Source organism: Protomyctophum parallelum, assembly GCF_964188405.1.
Source record: "Protomyctophum parallelum genome assembly, chromosome: 15".
In the NCBI taxonomy this organism is placed as follows: domain Eukaryota; kingdom Metazoa; phylum Chordata; class Actinopteri; order Myctophiformes; family Myctophidae; genus Protomyctophum; species Protomyctophum parallelum.
Window position 1 is genome coordinate 34,051,677 of NC_139710.1, and position 27,415 is coordinate 34,079,091.

Consider the following 27,415-nt stretch of genomic DNA (forward strand, 5'->3'; position numbering starts at 1 on the left):
AATATGTTGTTCCAGGGACCCCCCAGAAGCAAAGATTTGAGTTAAAAACGTTTGCTCTGAAAGAATATATATTCAAAGATTTGTACCACATTTTCACGACTTAAAAAAAATAGCAGACCTACAAGCTCGTGAGCTTGTAGATCTGCTATTTTTCAATAGCTAAAGTAGAACGGAATGCTTAAAACAACAAAAGCCTTTTTCTTCTCTCCTCTCTTCCCTAGCGGACGGTTTCCCGTGCAGGGGTCGACCCCCGTGGGCCGACAGCCCGGTGCGTAAGCCCTGCAGAGGAGGTGCTTGACAGGCCCGAGAAAGGGAAGGCAGAGAGGGAGGAAGAGGAGGAGGAAGAGGAGGAGGAGGAGGAAGGAGTGAGCGCTGAAGGAGAGGAGCTGGAGCGTGTCAGCGCAGACGACCAGGACTATGACACCGACCTGGAGCTGGAAGGTGGGGACGAGAGGCGATAATGAAAAGAAAATGAATGGAGGACAGGAGTCGTGCATGGAAGGGCAGTGGTGGTGGGGGGAAAAGTACCCAATTGTTTTACTTAAGTAAAAGTGTCAACTGCAATGTGGAACTAGTCCGGAAATTCAAAATGTATACTTGCGTAAAAAGTACAAGTACCGGCATATTTTCTTTTACTTTAAAGTACCTAAAGTAGAAAGTATAGCCTATACTCGCTATGCAGAATGTCTCATTTCAAGTTTTCGAAATGTATACAAATAATTAGAAAATAGCACTTAATAGTAGATCGGCTATTTTCAAATGGCTGAAATGTATATAGGGCTGAAGTGGTATGTTTAGTAATAATAATCTAAATCTGCAAATTGTAACTAGTAACTAAAGTTTTCAGATAAATGTAGTGGAGTAAAAGTACAATATTTGCCTCAGGAGGAGAGGACACTGCAGCACGGACATTTAAGCCGTTTTATTAGGTGCGAATATATACAAAAAAACGACTATCGTTTCGACCTTGCGTTCTTCATCAGAGGCAGTATTTGCCACTGAGATGTAGTGGAGTAGAAGTAAAAGTACAGAAAATTTGAAATGCTCCACTAAAGTAAAAAAAAAAATAATAATCAAAAATGTACTTATAAGCACAGTACTGGAGTAAATGTACTTTACGCCATTGGTCGTGGAACACACACACACACACACACACACACACACACACACACACACGCACATGCACACGCACACGCACATGCACACGCAAATTTTGATTTATTTATTTGAATCCACAAATTACAATTAATTTTACAAGGAAACAAATATAATATATAATATAATAAAGGGTTGACAGTTCATGTTCACTTAAGGATACACATGGCACCTCCTTCTCCACACAGACAAACTGCCTATAACAGCCGAAACAGAACATAGTATTTGGCAAGTTGTTTGGCTTTGCTTTTTGTCATGCCAGCTATTCTTAGGCCACTCACGGTCAGTTTATGCACATGGCCCAGGCTTCTGAATATCAGTATGGCAAATCTACAGCGATACCCCAAGTTTGTTATACTTCCAACTCCAAGTAATGGTTGATACTTAGAATATTTATTGGAATGCCTGGTCCATGCAGAATCAGGACCTCCTTGTGACTGGTGTCAACAAAGACAACATCAGGTGTATTCGGGATGTTAGCAAAGACATCGCATGCACAGCTAAACCAATCTGGTAACACTCTTGAATGTTTATACATTGCTGCACTAGATGGCACATACTTTCGAACTGCATCAGACACTAGGTCAACAATCCGGTCGTGGCGAGCAATATACAAGTTTTTGTATGCACTACATCCATTTGTGTGCGATGGATTCTAGGGCTGTATTTTGCGTGTCTTAAGTACCAGGTCTTATTCCCTAACTTGAGCAAACTAAAGACCTGGAGGCGTGATCAATGCCATTTGGCTATTCTGAGTGGCCAAAGAGCATTGATCACGCCTCCAGGTCTTTAGTTTACTCAAGTTAGGAAATAAGACCTGGTACTTAAGACACGCAAAATACAGCCCATATAGGTGTTCAGAATCATGATGGTTTATACAGAGTGGAGTGTGGGTGTCGGGATACCAGATTGACAGATTGTACTTGGTTGGTAATACTTTTTTTTGTACATCGAATGTGAAACAGAGTGATCAGCTGAATCAACACAGGCCAACTTTCCCTGCAGTCGAAGGCCACGCCAATGTTCTTTGGCTTCAGTCTGTTTCGTGCTAAGCAGAACCCTTCTTGCCGTTTCTTCCTGTAGTCTAGTGTCCGCTCCCTGGTGGGTGAGGGTAGCCTCCACTACCACACTGGAGTCTGTAATTAATCCATCAGAGATGGGCACATTTTCGTCACACACACACACACACACACACAGCACCGACAATCTCCCATCTATGTGGGGTTTTCTTTTTTTTTCAGCCAAGAGAGAAATATCATACCGACGTGACGTGAGTCATGCTTTTGACACTTTCACCCCACACAGACCCCGCACAGACCTCCCAACTCCTCCAGCATCACCTTTTGCACAAGAGCCCCTGGTTAACCCATTCTGGACGGGCAGGGGAGGGAACCCCTTTTGGTGTTTCAAGCATTAGCTTTAGCTATTGAAAGATAGCAGATCTACAAGCTCGTAGCGCGGCACTCGGTGCCACGCTACGAGCTTGTAGATCTGCTATTTTTACGAGGGACTGGGAGGTCCCTATAGCTGGAACAACATATTTTCAGATGGGGGGGGGGGGGGGGGGTCGGCGGGCGGCGGCGGCCCGATTTCATATCATTTCTAGGGATCCTTGACATGAAATAGTTTGAGAAACCAACTGACATAGAAACAATCAGAAAACTGTCCGGATTTGCAGGGCACTGAATTGAAGCTCCAAGGTTTATAGTGCGTTGTTTTGGTTGGTTTTATGCACCTATTTTGGTCTATTCCCGGGCCACCTATATATATATACCCCCCGCCCCCGGAGTACGTGACAGCCAGGCAGTAACAAACACTTTATTTTTTATTTGACCCACATAGTAAGGAAACGGGTGAGAGACTCCTGGAGTATTTCAGTGTTTTTATACCATTTTTTTCGTGGATCCACCTGACGCGCTATGCGTGCAGAATGAGAACAAAGCAATGCTGGATGGTGGACGTATTCGTCTTTTATTCCATTAGTGGGGGAATTCTTTTTTAGTTTTTTGTTTTTTAGGGCCCCCTGATGTCCAAGGGCCCCTGGGCACGTTCCCCAAAGTGCCCATAGATCCGTCCCTCCTCTCTCTTGCCTCTCTCTCTCTCTCTCTCTCTCTCTCTCTCTCTCTCTCTCTCTCTCTCTCTCTCTCTCTCTCTCTCTTCATCTCTCTCTGCTCTTTGTCGCCTGCTGTCTACAGGGTCTCCAAATGATGAAATGAAAAAGGATGGAACAGAAAATGTGATACCAAATAGAAACACCTACGCACTGTCGCCCCCACACATGTGGAGCCCTGCATCTTAATGACTCCATCTCAGCCTTTTGTATCACGCTTTCTGTTTTTTGCCAGAAGTGAAAACCATCTCCATCTGGTATGAATGAGGCTCCTCAGAAACGATGGAACTATAAACCTTAGGGGAATTTCCAAATGGAACGTGAATAGAGAGTCTGAGGGAAAAACGCCAGAAAACCTGTTTTTCCTCTCTCGCTCTCTCTCTTGGGGAATTGATATTTGGCAGTGCAGGCAGGGGTTTTAGAGTGTGACAAACACACATTATAATGTCATGTTTCATTTACTTCATTTACAGATATGCGGGAGGCGTACGACCCTACAGGACAGTCCCGCTACGCGGAGGCGTGCAGGGTTTTACGAGCGGTGCCCGCCTCGTACTTTCTGCGCTCCTCAAAGAACACAGCGTTGTCCATGATGCACCGCGGTCTCGGACCCCAGGTAAAGACAATTAACGCATTTAGACCTGAGGGCGATTCTGTACAAATGTCTTCTAAATCCTGACAGTTTTCTGAAAAACCCCATGTTTCTATATGTCAGTGGTTCTCAAACTATTCCATGTCAAGGACCCCCAAGATTATATGTAATTGGCCGCCGACCCCCCATCTGAAGATATGTTGTTTCAGGGACCTTCCCCCAGAAATGGAGTTGGAACAACTGATGTTCAGGAGGCGGAGAAACACACTTTGACCATGCCCTCATGCCATCCTCCGCCCTCCTTGCCAATCTACCCAGCCTACTTATACCCGCCTCAGACAACCCAGCATCCTCTATGCTTTTCGTATGCTCGTACACGCCACAACGCACGTACACATACACATACTAGCAACAGAAACAAAAAACCAGCAACACGAAACCAGCGGCTCACCTGCCATGGTTTATTCCACCTCGGAGGACGATCCTCCCACGGACGGACAGGGGAGCCCAACGCTCATACCTGACACTGACACGTCCAGCGACGATGACAGCCGTCCCACCCCCCCACCCCCCCCACTCAAACTCCCCCCATCCCCCCATCCATCGCCACTCTCGTGGCTGCTTTGATCCAGGCCTTCCCTCAGGCTCTCCCAGCCTACCCGCCCTCCCAGGTCCCCCCTCCCCCCCTCATGGCTTCTCCTGCCGAGGTTCCCCCCCCCCTCATGGCTTCTCCTGCCGAGGTTCTCCCCGCCCCCCTCATGGCTTCTCCTGCCGAGGTTCTCCCCGCCTACCTCATGGCTTCTCCTGCCGAGGCTCCACCCACCGTCCCCCTGGCTCACCCTGCCTACCCTCACCTCCCGGCTACCTACCACCCTACGCTGGTTCTCCCCAGCGTCCTTTCCGACCCCTCCTACCCTCTCCCCCCCCGTCCTCCCAACTTCTCTCTCTCCACAGCAACCCCAGCAGTCGTCCCGCCCAACGCCCCAGCAAGAAACCCCCAGAACATCTGCGCCGCCCTCCGGAACCAGATTCTCTCAGGTAACGACATCGACCTGGCCACCCTCCTCCGTCCCTCCACCACCAACTCAGAATCCCGCATAATCGAGTGCGGAGACCTCGCCATCCAACTCCGCAACCCCACCCCTTCACGCTCCGCCATCCTCACCGTCGCCGAGTTCGGCCTGGCATTCTCACTATTCAGAGACGTCATCTGCTCCACCTACCCAGCCCGGCGCCAGGAGCTGGACGACTACCACACCACCATCCTAGACCTAGCCGTCAGGTTCGGCGGCTCACTCTTCCTAGAGTACCACCGCCAGTTCTCCGCCACCGCCGCAGCAAGGCTCCACCAGCTCAACACCGCCACATACTGGGGTCAACTAGACCTGGAACTCTACTGCCGGATATTCGCAGGAAGGCTCGCCATCGCCTGTAATCTGTGCGGCAACCCCACCCACCCCGCCAGCCAGTGCGTCCACGCCGCCACCCGCACCCCCGCCACCAGCCAGTACCCTGCCGCCAGTCAGCACGTCCACACCGCCGCCAAACCCACCACCAAACCCACCACCAAACCAGCTTCCAGTCTTCCCCCCCTCCTCGCCATCGGCGCCCCGCCCCCGCAACGAACCCCCCAATACCCAGCTTCCAAACAAACAACCGACGTACGTGGCCGCCCAGTCCTTTACTGTGGCACAGAGGCAATTTGCAACAACTTCAACGGCATAGGCTGCTCCGCTTCCGTCTGCAGGATGCTCCATGTATGCACCCACTGCGGGGGCGCCCATGCCCGCCCCTCCTGCCCCCAACACCCCACCAATCCCTCCAGACCCAGCTGACTACTCCGGCACCTCTCCACCCCCATCAACATCCCCGCCCTGGCCGCCGCACTATCACGCCACCCAGACCCCGCAACCGCCTGCTTCCTCCTCGGAGGCCTGAACTACGGCTTCTCCCCCGGCCTCATCACCCTACCCACCAACAGCCACATCTGCCAAAACCTCCAGTCCGCCATCACCGACCCCGACTCCGTCACCACCCTGCTCACAAAAGAAGTAAAAAACGGATTCATGATCGGCCCATTTTCCACCCCACCATTCCCCATCTACCGCATCAGCCCCCTCGGCATCGCCACCCGGAAATATTCAGGAAAAAAGAGGATCATCCTCGACCTCTCCTCCCCCCACGGCACCTCCACCCCCAGCATCAACAGCCTCATCCCCAGCCCCCCATTCTCCATGCAATACGCCACCATAGATGGCGCCATAAACCTCATCCGACTCGCCGGCCAAGGCGCCCAGCTGGCCAAAGCCGACGTCACCGCAGCTTTTAAAGTCCTCCCCCTCCACCCCGACAGCTGGCATCTTTTTGGGGTCTTCTGGCAGGACGCTTACTACTTCGCCGTCCGCCTCACCTTTGGCTGCAGGAGCAGCCCAAAGCTGTTTGACACCCTCGCCGAAGCCCTTTGCTGGATCCTCCTCAACAACTGCAAGCTCCCCTACGTCACCCACCTGCTAGACGACTTCCTTGTCGTCACTCCCCCTCACGCACCCCCCGCATCCGGCCTCACCACACTCACCTCCCTTTTCAACGACCTCGGCGTCCCCCTCGCCCTAGAGAAGACCGAGGGCCCTTCCACCTCCCTCGAATTCCTAGGAATCACTCTGGACACTGTCTCACTCCAAGCCTCCCTGCCCCCCGACAAGCTCAACCGCATCACCCTCCTCCTCTCCAACTACATGGACCTCCCCCAGTGCAGCAAGCAACAGCTCCTTTCCCTACTCGGCCACCTGAACTACGCCATGCGCATCATCCCCCAAGGCCGCTCCTTCATCTCCAACCTCCTCCACCTCTCCACTTCAGTCCCTTCCCTTCACCACCAAGTCACGCTCGATTCCCCCTGCCAAATGGAGCTGCGCCTCTGGCACCTCCTCCTCTCTAACTGGAACGGCATCACTTTTTTCTATAATGACTTTGTCTCCTCCCCCGAAGACCTCCAACTATACACGGATGCGGCCCCCTCAGTAGGCTTCGGCGGCTACTATGCCGGAAGGTGGTTCTCCTCCCCCTGGCCTGGCGAACTCCACCTCCTCGACCCTGACCATACCCAATCCTCTACCCTCTACGAACTCTACCCCATAGTCGTCGCCGCAGCCCTGTGGGGCACAAAGTGGACCAGCAAGAGTGTCCTCATCCACACCGACAACCAGGCCGTCGTACAAATCATCAACAAAGGCCGCTGCTCCTCTCTCCCCGTCATGTCCCTCCTGCGCCGCCTAACCTGGCTCTCCGTCACCCACCAGTTTCTCCTCCGCGCTGCCCACGTCCCCGGCCACCACAACACCATCGCTGACTCCCTTTCCCGCTTTCTCTTTCAGAAATTCAAGACCTTGGCACCACACTCCGATCCCCTTCCGGTCCCAGTCCCTCCATTTTCCGACATCACCTTCCCCTAGAGCATCCTCTCCACCACCTCATCCTCCAGTCCCAGCAATCCGTCCTGCTGAGCATAGCAGACTCCACCCTCTCATCCTACCGGACAGCTTGGATCAACTTCCAGTCCTTCCATCTCCGCCACAACCTACCCTTCCCTTCCCTCGATCTCCTCTCCCTCTCCGCCTACATCAGCCACAGCGCCTCTGCCCTCTCCACCCGTTCCTCCACAATCCGAGTCTACCTCTGCGGGATCAGTTTCTTCACCAAACTCCTAACCGGTTCACCCCATCCCTTCACTCAGCACCCCCAAATCCTTCTCCAACTCAAAGGCCTACAGCGCGGCGAACCACGACTCCCCCCTCGGCGCCTCCCCCTCACCATAGAAATCCTGGCCTCCTGCATCCACACCGTCAGATCCGGCTACGCCAACCAAACCCTCAACTCCACCCTCGAATCCATGTTCCTCCTCGCCTTCTACGGCTTCCTCCGCTGCTCGGAGTTCACAGCCGCCAACCGGAACTTCGACCCCGCAATCCACCCCTGCCTCTCCGACATAACTTCCCACGACCACGACACACTGGTCTTCACCCTGAAACGAAGCAAGACCTCCCAGCATCGCCCAATCCCCATCTACTTCTTCCGCCTCAACTCTCCCACCAGTCCTTTTGAATCCCTGGCCAACCACGTCCGCCTCAGACAATCTCAGCACGCTCTCCCCCAGGACCCCCTCTTCATCGACGAACACGGAACCGTCGCTACCCGTGGCTGGTTCCTCCTCCACCTCCGCCAAATCCTCACCATCTCAGGCTACCCCGCGGAAAACTTTTCCGGCCACTCCTTCCGCATCGGCGCTGCCTCCACAGCCGCCAGCCGAGGCCTCCAGGACCACACCGTCCGCCTGCTAGGTAGATGGTCTTCCCAGGCATACCTGACCTACATCCGCTCCTCCCTCCACGACATCAAACAGGCCCACAACTCCCTGGCCTAGTAGTCGCCCCCGTAGTCCTTTTTGGGGATCACGCCTCCAGGCGTACAGCGGGCTGACCGCCACGCGATCACGCCCCACGTGTGCCGCGGGCTGACCGCCACACGACCCCTTCCCCAAAGACTTCAGGGTCGGCGAACCCCCCGGAACCCACGCCCCGTTCTCCTCCTCATCATCACAACCCTCCTCATCACTTCATTCTCTCATTCAATAAAAACCTTTAAACTTTCCACAATGGTGTGTTTCTTCCAACTAGTGAAATGGAGTTGGAACAACTGATGTTCAGGAGGCGGAGAAACACACTTTGACCATGCCCTCATGCCATCCTCCGCCCTCCTTGCCAATCTACCCAGCCTACTTATACCCGCCTCAGACAACCCAGCATCCTCTATGCTTTTCGTATCCCGCCACCATCCCCATCACCACCTCAAGATCAGCAGCTCCACTGCTCCTTCTCCTCCATCTCTCCTCACCTCGTCCCTTCCTCACAGTTCCCACGGGGGATCACGCCTCCAGGCGTACAGCGGGCTGACCGCCACGCGATCACGCCCCACGTGTGCCGCGGGCTGACCGCCACACGACCCCTTCCCCAAAGACTTCAGGGTCGGCGAACCCCCCGGAACCCACGCCCCGTTCTCCTCCTCATCATCACAACCCTCCTCATCACTTCATTCTCTCATTCAATAAAAACCTTTAAACTTTCCACAATGGTGTGTTTCTTCCAACTAGTGAAGCAAAGATTTGAGTTAAAAACGTTCACTCTGAAAGAATATATATTCAAACATTTTCACAAATTTTCAAAAATAGCAGACCTACAAGCTCGTTAGCGTGGCACTCGGTGCCGCGCTATATGAGCTTGTAGATCTGCTATTTTTCAATAGCTAAGCTAAAGTATAACATTACACTTAAAACACCAAAAATGTGCCCGTGAGTGAAACAAAGGCTTCTATGACTTTGTTGTCATTACTTTCACTGCTCCAGCTCAAATCAACGACCACTCGTGGTTATATATACAGTAGGAATTGCATATTAGAGCAATAAGCCCCAAGAGGCCATGGTTTACCGTGGATTTTAGAACGGCTAATACAAGACACGTAGTGAACTGTGCTTCGGCACGGATCGGCTTCCAACCAGCTTAGCAGTTCTGAAATAACAGTAAACAACAGCCTGGCGTGTGTGGCTTATTATTGTTTTTCTAAAACGGTTATAGTCCACTAGCCAGAATTATGAACCCTCCGACCCGGACATGTTGAGTACACCAATGTTTTATGTTAGAAATGTTGAGTATGTTTTATGTTAGAAATGTTGAGTATGTTTTATGTTAGAAATGTTGAGTATGTTTTATGTTAGAAATGTTGAGTATGTTTTATGTTAGAAATGTTGAGTATGTTTTATGTTAGAAATGTTGAGTATGTTTTATGTTAGAAATGTTGAGTATGTTTTATGTTAGAAATGTTGAGTATGTTTTATGTTAGAAATGTTGAGTATGTTTTATGTTAGAAATGTTGAGTATGGGTCCCCAGGATGTAGAAGCTGCCGGATGCAAATTTGCATATGAAAAGATGTGACCATATACCATTAACAAGTGTTAACATTACATACGTTCAGCTTTGTTTGGATTTTAATACAAAAAGTTTGTTTGTTTCACATATAGTTTTCAAAGTTAGTTTTAGCTATCATAACCATGGCGTGCTTGCGTGTGTGCGTGTGTGCGACCGTGCATATGCGTGCATGCGTGCGTGTGTGCGACCGTGCATATGTGCGTGCGACTGTGCATATGCGTGCGACCGTGCATGCGGCCGTGCGTGCGACCGTGCGTGCGACCGTGCGACCGTGCGTGCGTGCGTGCGACCGTGCATATGCGTGCGTGCGACCGTGCATATGTGTGCGACCGTGCATATGTGTGCGACCGTGCATATGTGCGTGCGTGCGTGCGTGCGTGCGTGCGTGCGACCGTGCGACCGTGCGTGTGCGTGTGAGTGTGCATGTGCGTGCCTGTCTGCAGGGCGCCACAGCGCTGGCAGTTCCCCTGGTAACCAACACTTCCATCCAGAGACTCGACCTGAGAGATAATTGGATGGAAGGAGCGGGAGGAGTGGCCATGGCTGAGATGTTAAAGGAGAACTGTTACATTACAGGTGATTTTATACTGGACTGACACTCCCTCTCTCTGTCTTTCATCTTCTCTCTCTCTCTCTTAAAGGAGAACTGACCTCCTGGGGGACATTGACCCATTTAGGCCTGACGTCGAAATTTAAAAAAGATTATTCTAAATAAATACCTCATGTTTCTGTATCAGTGGTTCTCAGTATTCTCAATATCAAGGACCCCAAAAGTTATATGTAATTGGCCTCCGACCGACCCCCCATCTGAAAATATGTTGTTCCAGTGACCCCCCCGTAAGCAAAGATTTGAGTTAAAAATGTTCTATTCAAAGCTTTGCACTACATTTTCAGGATTTTTCAAACATAGTAGACATACAAGCTCGTAGCGCGCCACTCGGTGGCGCGCTATGAGCTTGTAGATCTGCTATTTTTCAATAGCTAAAGTATAACAGTTACATAATGCTTAAAACACCAAAAGGGGTTCCCGCCCAGAATGGGTTATGGCCCTGTATGCAGATTCAAACACACTGCCTTATAAATGTACTAAGGCGAACAACCTTTACGATTGTTTTAGTTGCCTTAGGTTCAAGATTCATAAATGGTAAATGGTGCATTTATGTAGCGCCTTTATCCAAGGTGCTTTACATACATTGTGCATTACATTCACCCATTCACACACCTTTACATAGATTGTGCATTACATTCACCCATTCACACACACATTCATACACCGATGGTGGCGGAAACCATGCAACACACCAACCAGCACATCGGGAGCAATTAGGGGGTTCAGTGTCTTGCTCAAGGACACTTCGACACTAACTCTGGGGGAGCCCACAGGGTTCGAACTGGCAACCTTGCGGTTACCATCCAGCCACTCTACCCCTGAGCCACCGCCACCGCCCCTATTCATAATGTAATATGCTATTGGCTGTTTTTGGAAAAATATAAAAAGAAACAAGCCCAAAAACAGCAACTACTAGTACGGTACCATGATTTACAAGTATGCAGCAAGCCCATATAAGCAGACCTGGCAACACTGCAGCATGTGCACACTCATATTATCAGTGTTGATTTTGACAGCAACATTTGATTTAGTTTAAGTCATAGTCTTTTGAATAAAAGTCCATTTAGTTTGAGTCATATTTTAGTCATCTGAAATGTTATAGTTTGAGTCAGCTAAATATCACGAGATGTTAGTCCACTGAATCTACTGTTAATTTTATTGACAAAAATGTATTTTAGCAGGTATTCATGCATGGCGTCATAATAATGGCACTTGCTTGCATGCTGAAAATAGCCGTCACGGCTATTTTCAGCATGCAAGCATTGTGAGCTTGTAGATCTGCTATTTTCAGAGCACAACACCCACTAACGCGGTGGCTCAGGGGTAGAGTGGCTGGATGGTAACCGCAAGGTTGCCAGTTCGAACCCGGGCTCCCCTAGAGTTAGTGTCGAAGTGTCCTTGAGCAAGACACTGCACAATATATGTAAAGCGCCTTGGATAAAGGCGCTATATAAATGCACCATTTACCATTGGCATTTACCACTGACTAAAATATTTAATGTGAAAGTGGTTATATCTGTCTGGGGTTTAATAACTACAGAAAGATATTAGCAAGCTCATAATTAAAAAATCACACCAGTGTGAACCGAGTGGTGCAACTCCCGTCTATTGGTTCTCTGTATCATTCCAATTTGTATCGTCCAATTTCTTCTCTGTATCGTTCCAATTTCTTCTCTGTATCATTCCAATTTCTTCTCTGTACTCTGGTGCCCCCTACTGGTATAAATAAGTAACATACTCGTGCTCACTTATACATACAGGTACCTACCTACCTAGGTACACTATCGTTCCAATTTCTTCTCTGTACTCTGGTGCCCCCTACTGGTATAAATAAGTAACATACTCGTGCTCACTTATACAAACATACATACAGGTACCTACCTACCTACCTACCTAGGTACACGGACGTTGCTGGATGTAGGAGTGGTTGCACCACTCAAAAATAACTACATTGGCTCCACCGGGACATAATAGGCAATCTTTTTCCCATTTACTGAAAGGTAATGATTTTGGACAACCTTTTTTGTGTTCCCATTAAAAAAAGAAAAAAAAGAAGAAGAAATTTGAGTCTGCAGTGCATGCGTCTCTCGGCTCAGAAATGTGATAATTAGCTAGTACTTATAGCCTAATTAGTGAGCAATCCTGAATATGCAAAAATATGTCAGTCAAGATTGCCTGCTATAGTGCACGTCTCATGTCTCACAGGATCCTTCCTGTAGGACTGTGTGTGTGTGTGTGTGTGTGTGTGTGTGTGTGTGTGTGTGTGTGTGTGTGTGTGTGTGTGTGTGTGTGTGTGTGTGTGTGTGTGTGTGTGTGTGTGTGTGTGTGTGTGTGTGTGTGTGTGTGTGTGTGTGTGTGTCATTGCCTTCAGGCAGCAACCTTGTATGTATACAAAACCAAGTATCCTGATGGAACCAAAAATAAATAAATCACGCAAAAGTGCTTAATCAATGACCCCTTTAATGCCTATCTCACAGTCATTCCCCTCCCCCTTTCCATGCCCCCTTTCCAGACCTAGTGGTGTTTTAACGAAACGGCCTTACAGTAAATGGTGCAGAGAAAGCAGCCAGGTAGGGATGTAGCTCTGGTCCATATATAGCCTTACTCATGGACCAGAGCTACATCCATACCTGCTTTCTCTGCACCATTTAAGGCCGTTTCCAAATGTAAAAATGTAAAAGACCAATGTTATTATGAAGAAAACAAGATGTTAAGACCGCTAAAAACAAAATAGAATAAAGTTTACCTTCAGAAAAAGCGTTGTTTATGGCTTCTGAATGTAGGTCTTTTAACATGTAATGTCTATAGAGCGTCGCAGTCCCGCCTCCTCGAGAGACCCGGAAAAGAAATCGCCGTTCATTTTCCTCATAGGCATTTCTTACAGTATTTATTTAAAGACGGTTAAGCCGCGGACAAAACCAACTCGGATCGTGACAAATCATGACAATGAACACAATATTTTGGGCCGATCAAATCATTAGAAAGAAGAAAATAAAGGCAGGAGACAACACTATTTGTTTTGTTTTTCTTCTTATAAATGATTTGATCGGCCCAAAACATTGTGTTCATTGTCATGATTTGTCACGATCCGAGTTGGCTTTGTCCGCGGCGTAACCGTCTTTAAATAAATACTTTAAGAAATGCCTATGGTCAAAATGCATTGAGATTTATTTCCTGGGCCACTCGTTGTTCTGAAAGGGGGAGGGACTGCGACGCTCTATTGAGTAGTGACGTCACGTCAACACCACTAGGTCTGGAAAGGGAAGGGCTGTGAGATAGGCCTATGACCTCTTCCATACAGGAAAGGATTCCAAATAAGCCAGCTGGCTTCTTCCTTTAATTGCATTGTATTTTTGTTCTTTGATATGTATTGTCTATTTTTTTATACTATGTGCTAAATAAATAAACCATAAACCACAAATATGACGCAGAATCCATTTCTAAATGGTAAAAAAAAAGAAAAGACAAAGGGCATGCAAGTTCTCAAAGTGTGGCCGGTGTACAGAGAGATCCCCGGCCTAAATGTTTATGGGTCAGTTATGGGGTCTATCTGCAGGAAACCTGAAATGAAAAGAGTATAGAATCAATGTTGTATATCGTAAGCAAAGTCTCCATTTGATTCCATTTGTATTCTCTTTGGATTTAACACTTGCATTACTGATGTAAGGCCAGGTATACCACACAAGATGACTTTTAAGCTTTGACACCTTCACCCCCCCCCCCCCCCCCAGCGGGGGATCTTTTAAATTGAACAATGGGCTGTCTGGAGGTGTGAAGTCCACTCCTGTGGGGGAGGAAGGGTGGCAGCTAGGGGTCATTTTGACCGAAATGAATAGGCAGAGATGGTATGAGTGTGCCTAAATTCATATTTTAGATAAAAAATAAAGATGCTCACACAATTCAATTAAATTCAAAGGGCTTTATTGGCATGAGAAAACATACGTTTACATTGCCAAAGCAGAAAGAACAATACAACAATACAGCAATACAATCAAAACAAAAATGAAGTACATTTGAAGGTCAGAATCTTCAATAGATCAAATTCTATGTACCAAGGTCACTCGATGGAGGTATAGTGCAGGAATATACACAATGATTAGTCTTTAGGGTGGTTGTGTTCCATTTGATATCCTTCTCCTATCAAAGCAACTCACAAATCTTGCTGCTTGTGTTTGCACATTGTTGTACTTCGCCCATGCAGCAGATATGGGAGTTTTTTGTCATTGGTCATGTTTTCAAAATCTCTGTGTGTGGTTGTAATCTGTGGGCACACACTGTGGGCTCCGATGCTGTGAAAAGTGCCTTCATTGCACCATAAGATGACTGTGACGTTTTGAGAACAATGCTCTTCCATTGTGCTCGTACTGTATAGTGCTCACCACCTGCCCAAGTTTGGGTTGGATGTGCATGTCTTTGTTCTTTTTTTGCGTAGAAAATGTTTCAGATAAATAAATAAAAAACCAAAAAAAAACATGTTTTGAATCAAATATTTAGATAAAGTCCATGGATTCAGGCTTAACCCATTTTGGGCCGGGAACCCCTTTTGGTGTTAGCATTATGTTATGCTTTAGCTATTGAAAAATAGCAGATCTACAAGCTCATAGCGCGCCACCGAGTGGCGCCGAGTGGCGCTAAAAATAGCAGACCTACACACTCGTAGCGCGCCACCGAGTGGCGCGCTACGAGTGTGTAGGTCTGCTATTTTTGAAAAATCAAAGAACGACTGACATAGAAACATAGCTTTTTCAGAAAACTGTCAGGATGTAGAAGACATTTTTAGAATCTGATCTCAGGTCAGAATGAAAACTGTCAGGATGTAGAAGACATTTTTAGAATCTGATCTCAGGTCAAAATGGGGAGAACCTTCTGAGAGCTTCACGGCCAAAGTTAATCAACTTCAAACATCTCAAAATGGGTCAGAAAGACCTCCCACTCACAGACAATGTTTTTGTTTGTTTGTTTGTTTGTCTGTTTGTTTGGTTCCTCCTCGTTGTCATCATCCCAGATGTGGACCTGTCAGACAACAGCCTGGGGGAGAACGGGGCCAGGGCGGTGGCCGTCATGCTGCAGGAAAACACCAGCCTGGTGTCTCTCCGGCTGTCTGGGAACCGCCTGGACAGCCGCTGTGCTCAGCACCTGGCCCGGGCCCTCACCACCAACACCACGCTGCAGAGCCTGGACCTCAGCCACAACACCATGGGAGATGCCGCAGGTATGTGGACACATCCACCTGCACCATGATGCAGCGGTTGTCACAATGGTGGGCGCATTCATTCATTCATTCACTGTGCCACGCAAGCACGCACGCACGTGAGTTGATCAAATAGAATCTATTTTCCGGTATTGCTTCGTCTATTTCTCGTTCAAATGTTTTCAATTTTGTTTTTAGAGCAATGTTTAGCTGTATGACACTGTGCGTGTGTGTTTCAATCAACGGAGCACAGCAGGTGCTCCGAGGGTTTGATTAGGCTGTTTAGAGCGGAGCGGTCATTATCCAGAAATAACACACAGATGAATTTGGCGATTGACCAACCAGAATCAAGAATTATAAGGTCTTTAAATAAATACTTTTTGAAATGTCTATGTGGAAAATTAACGGAGAATCATTTCCTGGGTCCTGGTAGGGGCCTGCGACGCTCTATTATAATAATGGTCAAATATTGCTGTGAAAGTGAAAGTTTGAAATTTGTACTTGTGTTGTAGTACGGGAATAATTGCTTTTACACATTTAATACTATAAACTATACTTAAGTATTTAAAAGTCAAAATTAACAAAGTACATTTTCTTTTTAATATAAGTGCATTGCAGTAGGCCTATTTCAAATGTTGTAATCACCCCCCCCCCCCAACACATCTCAGTATAAAAAAACTAGATCTGCTATTTTCTTTTATTATTTTAAATAGGGCTTAAGTGGTTAATTCATATTATTATGTATGATCCTCGAAATGTCAACAGTACAATACTATTTGTCTTCATACTATAATGGAGAGTATTCAAAAATGCAAATACTTCAGTAAAGTATTACAGATACACAAAACATAATAATTTAAAGTATATTACTCAAGTAAAAGTACTTTGTTACTGTCTACTAATGATGACCACAGTGAGTTTTATTTATTTATTTATTTATCTTGTTTCTTGTGGATAGGAGCAAAATGGCCGCTCTCTATGGTGCCTGCTGTATTGTTTTCTAAATGGTCAACTCATTTACCGTTTTGAAAACAATAATTGAACGTGACTTTTCCTTTGAGTCACGCCCCGAGGAAGGCCCACGCAGGTCGACGCCGCTCGGCGTCCTTTGACTGGCTTTTTAATTGCTTTTATTTTTTGCCACATGCCCTGAGACACTAAACTGGGCTTTTTTTAATCATGTCCTTTTGCTCATCCGGAGTGTACTGGGAGTCGGCCTGAGGGCTTCCGTTTCATCAATAATGGAACATTATGCTTGAGAAAACACAGCAAATACAGCAAGTTCAACTTTATTGTTCTCATATTACGAAAGGAAATGACTGACAGACAGACAGACAGACAGACAGACAGACAGACAGACAGACAGACAGACAGACAGACAGACAGACAGACAGACAGACAGACAGACAGACAGACAGACAGACAGGTCTGTATTGATCCCTCCTGTGGGATCAATCAGAAAAACATGCAGGTAGAGAGGTATGACATATATAATGTTGCTCACTATATTATGCGCATACATTTACAAACAGCAGATGCATGATGCTTGTTTACATGGTATTCTATATTTTTTACTTTGTAGCATTCAAATGTTGATAGCTTTATTTTTTCCCCCTAGTAAATACCGGTCCATATATCTATCGGTCAGATTAGAATCAGATCAGATCAGAATTAATCAGATAAACGGTGGAATGTTTTATTTTGTATTATTATTAATAATAATCTTTGGATTTATTCCAGAGAATAGATCATAGAGTTGTATAAATGCTCGTAGAGAGGGTTTCGGATATTATTCTTCTGAAGTTCAAACAGTGATACGTTTTTTTAATACAGAGACTGTTGGTTCAGGCCTTATCATCACGTCAGCTGTCATCTGTGGCCCCGCCCCTTCTTCTTACTTTGTTTCCTTGGCAACCATCGTGTTCATGGCAACCTCAACACTGTAAACAATTCAGAGGTTAACCTGCTAATGTTGTTGACGTAGCAGAAGGAACCCATCAGACCAAAACAACACGATGCATGATTGATGACCACAAACATATTGACACATACATGGAAAATGGAACACTCGAGATCCATCAGATAATGGTACAACAAAATGAGACGCGCCGATTGTTTTCTTAGAACTCGACATTTTCGACCACTTAACTGGCCGTCTGTTGACTATAGGGTCCATGGAATTTTCCGATATCGCTAGTTGTATATACTGTGCCTTTCATGTCACCATCATCATTTTTCGACCACGGTCGAGATCATGGATTCCACAATGCTACGCCAGACTTTCCCGGTCCTTCATTGCCACCCCCAGTTCCTGCCTACTGAAGCACCGGTCCTTCATTGCCACCCCCAGTTCCTGCCTATTGAAGCATATGTCCCTCGCGATGACATCAGGGAACGACAGTTTTCTACCTCTGGTCTGCTTTGAGGCAGGACAAGAAGGGAAGATATAACCTCAGTGTCAGCTCTGTAGCAGTGGCCGGCAAACTGTGTGCAAACTGTGTTCTTCTGAATCGGTGAAGAAACACGGTCGATGGGTGGCTCTACCAATACAGATTTTGTGCTCTCATTAGAAGGCGGGTGTAAGTGCCATCAGACCGATTCTCTTGTTTCTTTGAGAGTAGTTGCTTTCATATTGTCACCCCCGTGCAGGCAGAAACCATTGAGGGTCAGAACGTTCAGCCTCGTGTAAGTCTGCTATGCCCCACTGGGCTCCCGGGTAAATGAATTACCCATAATCGGAAGGTCTGGGGAACGACATTATACACACCCCTTGGGGACCAAGGAGTCAATTTGTCTAAAACAACAAGGCTGTAGAATAGATACCGTAACTGTACATCATGTTACTATTGAATAAAATGACTGTAAACAGGACTTTGTATCAGCCATCTTCAAATGGTACACTTGCAGCGGTAGGTACCCCCAGGAGAGTGGAGACATCCGTGGGAGTTTAACTCCAGTAATAAGACTGTGATCATGCGTGCACATCGTGTAATCCCCACAACACCTGGTTCCCCACCCACTCCACCTCCACACACACACACACACACACACACACACACACACACACACACACACACACACACTCCCCAACCCGCATCCTCTTGCCATGGATTGCATTAACCAACTTATAGGCCCTATATTCTCGAAAGGCAGTCGGGAGGACTTGTGAGTGAAGGAGATGCCGTGCGTGGCATTCAAAGGTCAAGGATATGCGTGTGCCTTAATTAGAACGTCTGTCAATGATCGCGTGGATGAGCTTTGTGACGGTTACCGTATGTTAGACTGATATAAACATAAGGAGGCAGCGCAGTGGTTATCTTACGTTAGAGTGATATACGGTAACATAAGGAGGCAGCGCACAGTAAAACCCTCAGTGTAATTGAACTCGGAGCGTTTATATACACATGGGACCAATGTGCCGTTTGGTCGTATGTACACCCTCAGAGTTATAAATGGATATATTACGACTGAGGATTTTATTGTGTTTGTGTACTGTAGGCTATATATGTAGATGCCGGTTTGATTTGTTTTGATTGATTTATTATAGATCCCCATTAGCTTACTGTGAGTCACAGCAGCTACTCTTCCTGGGGTCTTAAACATATCATCATCAAAAACATTTCTTCCATATTATTACATACATTCACATACAACATTCATCCAACACAACAAAAACAACTCATGATCCGTCTACATTAGCTAGCTTCACAGTACAATCCAATCTTCAACATTGATAGTTTTTTGCTCCCGATCCGATTCCGATCATTGGATTTTGAGTACCTGCCCGATACCGATTTTTCCCGATCCGATATGTTATATTTTTAACACGTTTATGCCATATCACAATAGTACAATGTGCCGTTTTTTTCTACTTTTTAATTCTTTGTTTGGCCCCAAAAACATTGTGTTTATTGTCATGATTTGTCACGACAAGAGTTGGCTTTGTCCGCGGCGTATAAACGTCTTTAAATAAATACTTTCTGAAAAGTCTATGAGGAAAATGAACGGAGGATTTATTTCCCGGGTCTCTCGAGGAGGGGGGGGGGGGGGGGGGGGGGACAGGTAATTGGAAATAATTTTCTGGTGAAAGAAGAACGGCCATGTCCTTTCATCTCTGCGTGCTTGGCTGTGATTCATACGAGCATTTGATTAATTTCAGCCGCTCTCCCACTGCAGAAATATCAAAGGCATCTCCACATGCACACTTACAGGCACACAGGCCTCTTGTGAGTTAAAGTACATCGGTCTGACACACTGGCATTTCATGAGATTCCAGCGTTTGGCATTATTATTGCTTTACGTTCGTTCGTTCTCACGAAGCCAAATCTCTGTGGATGTCTTTGTTTCTCCTCCTTCTCCCTCAACAGTCATAATGAAATATGCATCGCTGCAGGGATGGATCTCAGGGGACTACTGTATATATGGAGGCTACGCGTGTGACATCATCCTACCCGGAAGTTATGAAGTTACGCCTACTGAGTGGCAAAAAAAAAAAAAGCGGAAAAAAAAAACGCTTTACAATTTACAATTACAATTTGGGCATTTAGCAGACGCTCTTAATCCAGAGTGACTTACATTAAGCAATGCATCACAAACATAAAAAGTAGTTATCATGAAACATGCGTAAGCTAAGAACAGTGGAGTATCTATATAATGAAACTGTATATAAACTATACTATACTATACTATGCTATACATATGTACTATGACGTGCTATGACTGTATACAATGCAATTATAGTGCTGTCTACATAACATGCTATAAGTCTGTATCAAATGCTATCTAAGTCTGCAGAAATGCTATCTAAGGGGGTAGTAGGGTAAGTGCTATGGGCCATGATGGAGTCTGAAAAGGTGGGTTTTCAGACTACAGCGGAAGATTAGGAGTGATGTCAAAGACCTTCTCGGGTCCTTGACCGAAACAAGCCCACCAGAATCACCTGTATTGCTACATCTCACATTTACAGCAGGTGTGAATTAAAGAGTGGATGGAATTCTTCTCTTTTTTTTATTGAGCGACAGTGAAGACAGTGGGCAGGTGTTTATATTTTATCCTTTGTTAGTTTGTTCATATGCTCCACCAACGCAACTGTCAGGCTGTCACACACATTCTGTTACAGAGACTTTTGATTAAGATTGTAGCTCCTCGCCACCAGGCTGGCGTCTGACATTTTGCAAATGAATAAGGGTCCTGTCACCACAACAACAATAACCAGCGTTGGGTCATCTCATGTATAGCTTAACTTGCCCAACACTGCGGGGAGATGAGTTGTTTTTGATGCACATTAATTTAATTAAGATGAATGTTAGAATGTTTGGCGTGTGTGTGTGCGGGGCAGGACAGGGCTGTGCGGCGCTATAGGTTCCGTGAGGCGGTCCGTGCGTGAGGGCGTCGCGGCGTTCTGACTGAGGAGGCGCAGAAAGCGAGCAGCTGTCTTGCTCTATCTATGCTAAGGAAGTATTCTGACTGAAAGACAGCGACCGAGCGAAATAAACAGCGAGCGAGCGATCTCTAAATTGTTTGATAGATAGATATATTACCTATTGCTTACTAAAAAAAAACATCAAATAAATAATTAAATAACTAAAAGGAATAATTAAATTATTAAAACCAGTGTTGGGGTGCTAGAGAAAGCTTTGGTTAATGACCCATTCGGAAGGGGGATAATATCAGACTTCTATAGCCTAGGCTACTCTATTGGTTGACTTTTCTCCGGAATCCTCGGAAGATAGACTGAATGCCTGGAGAACAGATATTCAGGAGGATTTAACAGTGGAACAATGGAGTACGGCTTGTGTACAAGCTCAATCCCAGCTTGGGAATACTCGTCTAAAACTTCTACAATACAATTGGCGTATGAGAGTGTACATCACACCAGTTAAACTTAATAAGTACAATTGTAACATTCCAGATGTATGCACCAGATGCGGTGAAGAAAGAGGCACATTATTGTTTCACTGTCTATGGTCCTGTCCAAAGTTGATGGAATTTTGGGGGAAGGTCGGGCAGGAAATACAGAAAATTTTGTCAATACATATTGTACCAGAACCAAAGTTCTTCCTGCTCGGTCTATACCCAGAGAGACAGAAGATAAAGCGTAATGAACAAATATTTATAGACATATGTCTTTTACAAGCTAAGAGAATGATAGCATTGACCTGGAAGAGACCAGACAAACCGAGTATTACACAGTGGTTCAGGGAACTGTCGATATGTTTGTGCATATATTCTCAAGGACAAACAAGAAGTGTTTCAGGAGGTGTGGGGCCGTTTTATTAGATACATAAAGAACAATAATTTGTCACACTTAATGGATGGAGCTGAAGAGGAGTAGTGCTGTTGTTGTTGTTTTTTTTCTTTTTTTTTTCTTCTTTTGGTTATTGTTGTTTTGCTTTCTTTATAGTAGTAATTGTATTGTCTCGTAATGTTCATTGTTGTTTTGTGTATGTTTGTATTGTCATCTGTGTGTAAATAAAGGAAAATAAATACATTGTTTAAAAAAAACAGTGTTGGGCAAGTTAAGCTACAGAACATGACATTGCACAATAACCCATAACATTTTATTTTATTTTATTTTATGATGTCCTTAAACTTACAAAGCTGGGTAAATGTTGACAGTGTTGATTTTCTTTTTCTTCTTGTTGTTTGTTTGTTTTTGAGTGGTGCAACCATAGACAGCTATGTGTGTGGCTGTGTCCTTGGGTCTGTCCCTGTGTCCGAGCACGAAAATAGCGTTATAGCTTGTACAGTACAGTACAGTACAGTACAGTACAGTACAGTACAGTACAGTACAGTACAGTACAGTACAGTACAGTACAGTACAGTACAGTACCACTCACTTCAGACGGGTCTGTGTTTTTTCATTCTCAGGGGAGAAACTAGGCGACTGTCTGTGTGAAAACACTGGGCTGAGATCCCTGAGTCTGGCCTGGAACACCCTACGAGGACGAGGAGCAGTGCTGCTGGCCAAGGGCCTCGGGGTAACTCATTTGGACATCCACGTTTGATCATTTAGCACACTGGTTTTCCACCTTTTTCATATCTTTCTACTTTCCTTTAAACCACACTTATATCATGCAGAAAGGAATAATGTTTTATCTTCAGTGATCCGCTGGGACCCGGGAGAATCTAGACACAGCTGCGCGACATGAGACTATAGAGCGACAGAGAGAGAGGAGTGTGTGTGTGTGTGTGTGTGTGTGTGTGTGTGTGTGTGTGTGTGTGTGTGTGTGTGTGTGTGTGTGTGTGTGTGTGTGTGTGTGTGTGTGTGTGTACGTGTGTGCGTCAATTTAACAAAGTTGCTCACAATCTGAAATCGGCAGAGAGTGATCGACGTTTGCGCTACTCTATGCCGAATTGAAGTGGACTGACTCTGCCCCAGACTCCTGTGGACTGACTAAACCTAAAAGAAATACGAAAAATAAAAATAAATGTAAATTATTCGTGATACATTGGGCTACAAGTGATATCACATACACACGACACGTCTTCTACACATGAAATACTGCACGTGAATAATATACAGTTATAGCATAGGCCTACACACAGTGACACAGATGCTTTATTTTGCCACAAGGATCATTAAAAAAGAACAGAAGCCATGTTTAAATCTCTGTAAAGGCCACATCTGGCATTTATCAAGCGTCTAAGAGCGGCGGTGCTGAAGTACAATCAGTTTTGCCTTTACCATCTTAATGACTGACATGGTCCAGGAGACAGAAAGCATGCTCTGATAGGCTGGATAGATATGGGACCCAGATCCTTATTAATGTCAGATCCATACCTCTGGCTTTCTGTAATTGGATCTGTTTCCTTACTCCTCACCTAATCGGCTTAGAGAATATCCCAAGTCTTTTATTTGTTACTGCACCAGAGAGAGAGACGTACGGCCTAGCGTCTGTTTTCTTAATGCTGTAGCTTTGCTTCGCGAATGACACTTTGTGCATTCCTGTGTTCCTTCCAGGCCAACATCTTCCTCAGGTCACTGGATCTGTCCTATAACGGCATGGGGAGAGAAGGGGCCGTCGCTTTGGGAGAGGCACTCAAAGAGAACAACGTCCTTGAAGAGCTGAATATCAAGTACATAACGTTGTTATATCCGTGATCTGGTAATCATGTTACAGAATCTTCAGACTAGAGAGTGGCAGATGTTTGCCTCTCTTGGCCTGTGAGGTATATGCCATCTTTTTTACCTTGTTTGGTCATATACACATGCATGAGGCGAAAAGGTATACGACAAAACAATCTTAGTTGAAACTCTAAACCTGCATATATAAATCATAATGGAGGAGGGGGATGATTCGTTCATATAAACCTCAAAGTATAAAACCAGAGTCTCGGCTTGCATCGGAACTCCCAAAGCCAAATTGCTTTGAATAATTACATTAAAAAAAAGAAACACCTTTTAGATTGCTTGCTCCACATCAGTACCCGTCATTGTGTTTTGTTTTTTTGTTGTTGCTGTCATTGTTTGTTTGTCATATCACAGCAACAATCGCATCCCCCCTGAAGGAGCTATCCGCCTTGCCATGGGCCTCGGAGTAAACAAGACGATTAAATCCCTCAACGTAAGCTGTCTGACTCATGTTTTTAGAAGTCAACAGGGGGCATATCATTGATAAAACATAAAAAGATGAATCATCTGAAAAGCACTGCTTTTTTAATGTCAACATATAAGCCCGGTTCACAGAGACGAGCGCATAAAAGGACTGCACACATGTAGGCACGCGCTAATCGGCCATGTACAGTACAGCGACATCTAACCACATTAGATCCCATGGGTCTAATCGGCCATGTACAGTACAGCGACATCTAACCACATTAGATCCCATGGGTCCCTCCTTTTCCTGGCGCGACCATGAAGACATTTTGTGTAGAGGGAAAACCTGGTGGGGAACTAGTAGACCCCCGGGGGAACTCGAGACAATGCCGTATGACTGGTTAATAGTTTACCAGGGTTGAATGTACAGTATATACGTACTGTAGAATATGACAGCTTATCTGTAACTAAATTATATAGCCTATACAGTATATGAACAGGTCAATTTGTGGAAACTTAAATTGGAATGAACCCATTTTGGGTGGGAACCCCTTTCGCTGTTTTAAAGCATTATGTTATACTTTAGCTATTGAAAAAGAGCAGATCTACAAGTTCATAGCGCGGCACCGAGTGCCGCACTATGAACTTGTGGGTCTGCTATTTTTGAAAAATCGTGAAAATGTGCCTCAGATCTTTGAATATATATTATTACAGAGTGAACATTTTAACTCAAATCTTTGCTTCTGGGGGGAGGTCCCTGGAACAACATATTTCAGATGGGGGGGGGGGCGGAGGCATATTACATATTATACTTTTTGGGGTCCTTGACATGAAATATTGAGCACCACTGGCTCTGATACAGAAACATGAGGCTTTTCAGGATTTTGAAGACATTGTCATGTTCAATCAGTTTGCAGTTGTCTACATCGCATTTCTATTTCTGACATGCCCCAGGCTGCAATGCATTTGTAATTGGGTTCTATATATAATATACACATATATTTCTCTTTTGTCAGATGGGTCGGAATCCCATCCTCAGTGCTGGCTGTTACGGGATCCTCAAGTCTCTCCAGGGAAACCCAGAGTCGGCCATGGAGACGCTGGTCTTCTCCGTACGTCCATGTCACGTGACCCGCCTACTGTGTACAGTGTTGTTTTTGACGGCACATTTTGATTTTAGTTTTAGTCATTAAAGTCTCTTCAATAGTTTTCATTTAGTTTCAGTCACATTTCAGTCAGGAATGTTTTAGTGTTTTGTCTAGTTTTAGTCGACTAAAACTACGGTTGATTTAGTCGACTAAAATTTATTTTGGCGGGCCTTGATGCCGTCGTAATGACAGTTTTTTTTTACACTTGCTGAAAATAGCCGATCTACAAGCGCAGACGCGTTGTGCGTTGTTTATTTGTCGATTAAATTGTCATTATATTTTGTCTTAGTTTTAGTCATCATAGCTTAATTAGTTTTCACTTTTCATTTAGTTTTTATTCAGTTTTCGTCAGTGAAAAAAGGGAGTCGACGAACATTTTCCGTCTTAGTTTTAGTCGACAAAAACAACACTGCTACTGTATCACTATAACTTTCTGCATGCCGTACGTCGCTGTCGGGTTCAAAGCATTCTTGTCCAAAGCTGTTGCTTTTCTATGACTTGAAAAATGGTTGTGGCGTGCACAGACATTTAGAGGGGCAGGTGCTCAAGTGTAAAAAAAGGGCACCTTGTGCAGCGCGTGGAACCGGCCGGTTGCCTTAATAGTGAGAGATTTATAGATTTTGGGGCATAAATAATATATTAGAAGCTTTCTTTTATCAATAATTGATCAATGTCACTGCATGGTCCACATATATACTGTACACTTTGCTGTCCAGTCAGAGGGCAAGGGCAGGTGGTGCTATAGCACCCCTCGTGTCTATCTGTGCACGCCACTGAGTCACAAAGTCACCACTTTCACAAAAAATAAATCAAAAATAGTTTAAAAAAAAAAACGAAAAACGAAACAATAGCAGATCTATACAAGCTCAGCGCATCGCGTCAAATAGTGAGCTTGTGCTGTATATCAGCTATTTTTGCTACTTCTGTGTGACACTTGTAGTATGACAAAGTAGGGCATTAATTTACAGGGAAAACTTTTGAAAAAGTTGGGATATGGTGCATGGTTTCTGCCTGACGGCTGAATATTTACGCTCTTGCTTTTGCAATTTTACTCCCATGTTCTCCCTCCCTTGTCTCTTTACGCCATCTCATTTTACCCCCGTCTCCCTCCCTTAATTGTCTCTTCCAGGACATCTCTGTGAATCGGGATTTTGAAGACCTGTACAGCGCTGTGAAAGAGATAAACCCAAACCTCAAAGTGAAACACGGAGGAGTAATTGGCACATTCAGAAAGCCAGTAGCTTCCACAGTGTCTCTGTGATTGCAGCCAGAAACGTGCAGAGAGGGCCTCCTTTGAAACTTTACATTTCCATGGACTAGCTCTAGCCATGCACCGTGCTCTAAGCCATTTTGGGCGGGAACCCCTTTTTGGTGTTTTAAGCACTATTTTATACTTTATAGCTATTGAAAAATAGCAGATCTACAAGCTCATAGCGCGGCACTCTGTGAGCTTGTAGGTCTGCTATTTTTGAAAAATCTTTGAATATATATTCTTTCAGAGCCAACATTTTTTACTAAAATCTTTGCTTCTGGGGGGGGTCCCTGTAATTGGTCAATTGGTGGCCAATTACATATCTTTTTGGGGGTCCTTGACATGAAAATGTTTGAGAACGACTGACACAGAAACATGGGTTTTTCAGAAAACTGTCAGGATTTAGAAGACATTTGTAGAATCGTTCCCAGGTCTAAATGGGCTAAAGCCAATGCCAAAGGGTGGTTATACTTGAAAGAATATATCACAGACACATTTTACAGCATATCCTGTTGAATGAAATGTAATTAGTGTAAATTCTATTTGCTAGATGCCTAAATTATTCAGGTAAATAATGCCAGATATCTTTATTGAACAAGATTTTCAACAACCACAGTTGTGCTGCAGTATATGGTAGAACCGTGTGCACTTTGCACATCAGCGATGAAATATCTGACCAATTATAGTCATAATACTACATAACTTTGCAGATTGTTATATTTTGTTTCCTACTTTCCAAGGGGAAAAACGAATTGCGTGCGTGCGTCTGCAATGTGATAATCATCAATTCCCAATGTGGACTATGTTCCATGAGACTAGATAGGTTCAGTGCAGACTGT

The 27,415-nt window shown here is 45.4% G+C and overlaps 1 protein-coding gene across 1 annotated transcript in view; it reads left to right on the plus strand.

Moving 5' to 3' along the window:
* Positions 1 to 26,585, plus strand: part of lrrc74b (leucine rich repeat containing 74B) — a gene marked incomplete at both ends in the record, with an annotated part of 29,222 nt that extends 2,637 nt beyond the window's left edge. Inside the window, 9 exons of the mRNA XM_083783445.1 lie at positions 2,239 to 2,293; positions 3,739 to 3,881; positions 10,280 to 10,412; positions 15,452 to 15,658; positions 22,508 to 22,617; positions 23,601 to 23,716; positions 24,126 to 24,204; positions 25,193 to 25,288; positions 26,454 to 26,585. Coding sequence (XP_083639571.1) covers positions 2,239 to 2,293; positions 3,739 to 3,881; positions 10,280 to 10,412; positions 15,452 to 15,658; positions 22,508 to 22,617; positions 23,601 to 23,716; positions 24,126 to 24,204; positions 25,193 to 25,288; positions 26,454 to 26,585 — 1,071 coding nt within the window. The remainder of the gene's footprint in view (positions 1 to 2,238; positions 2,294 to 3,738; positions 3,882 to 10,279; positions 10,413 to 15,451; positions 15,659 to 22,507; positions 22,618 to 23,600; positions 23,717 to 24,125; positions 24,205 to 25,192; positions 25,289 to 26,453) is intronic.
* Between the last annotated feature and the right edge of the window lie 830 nt (positions 26,586 to 27,415).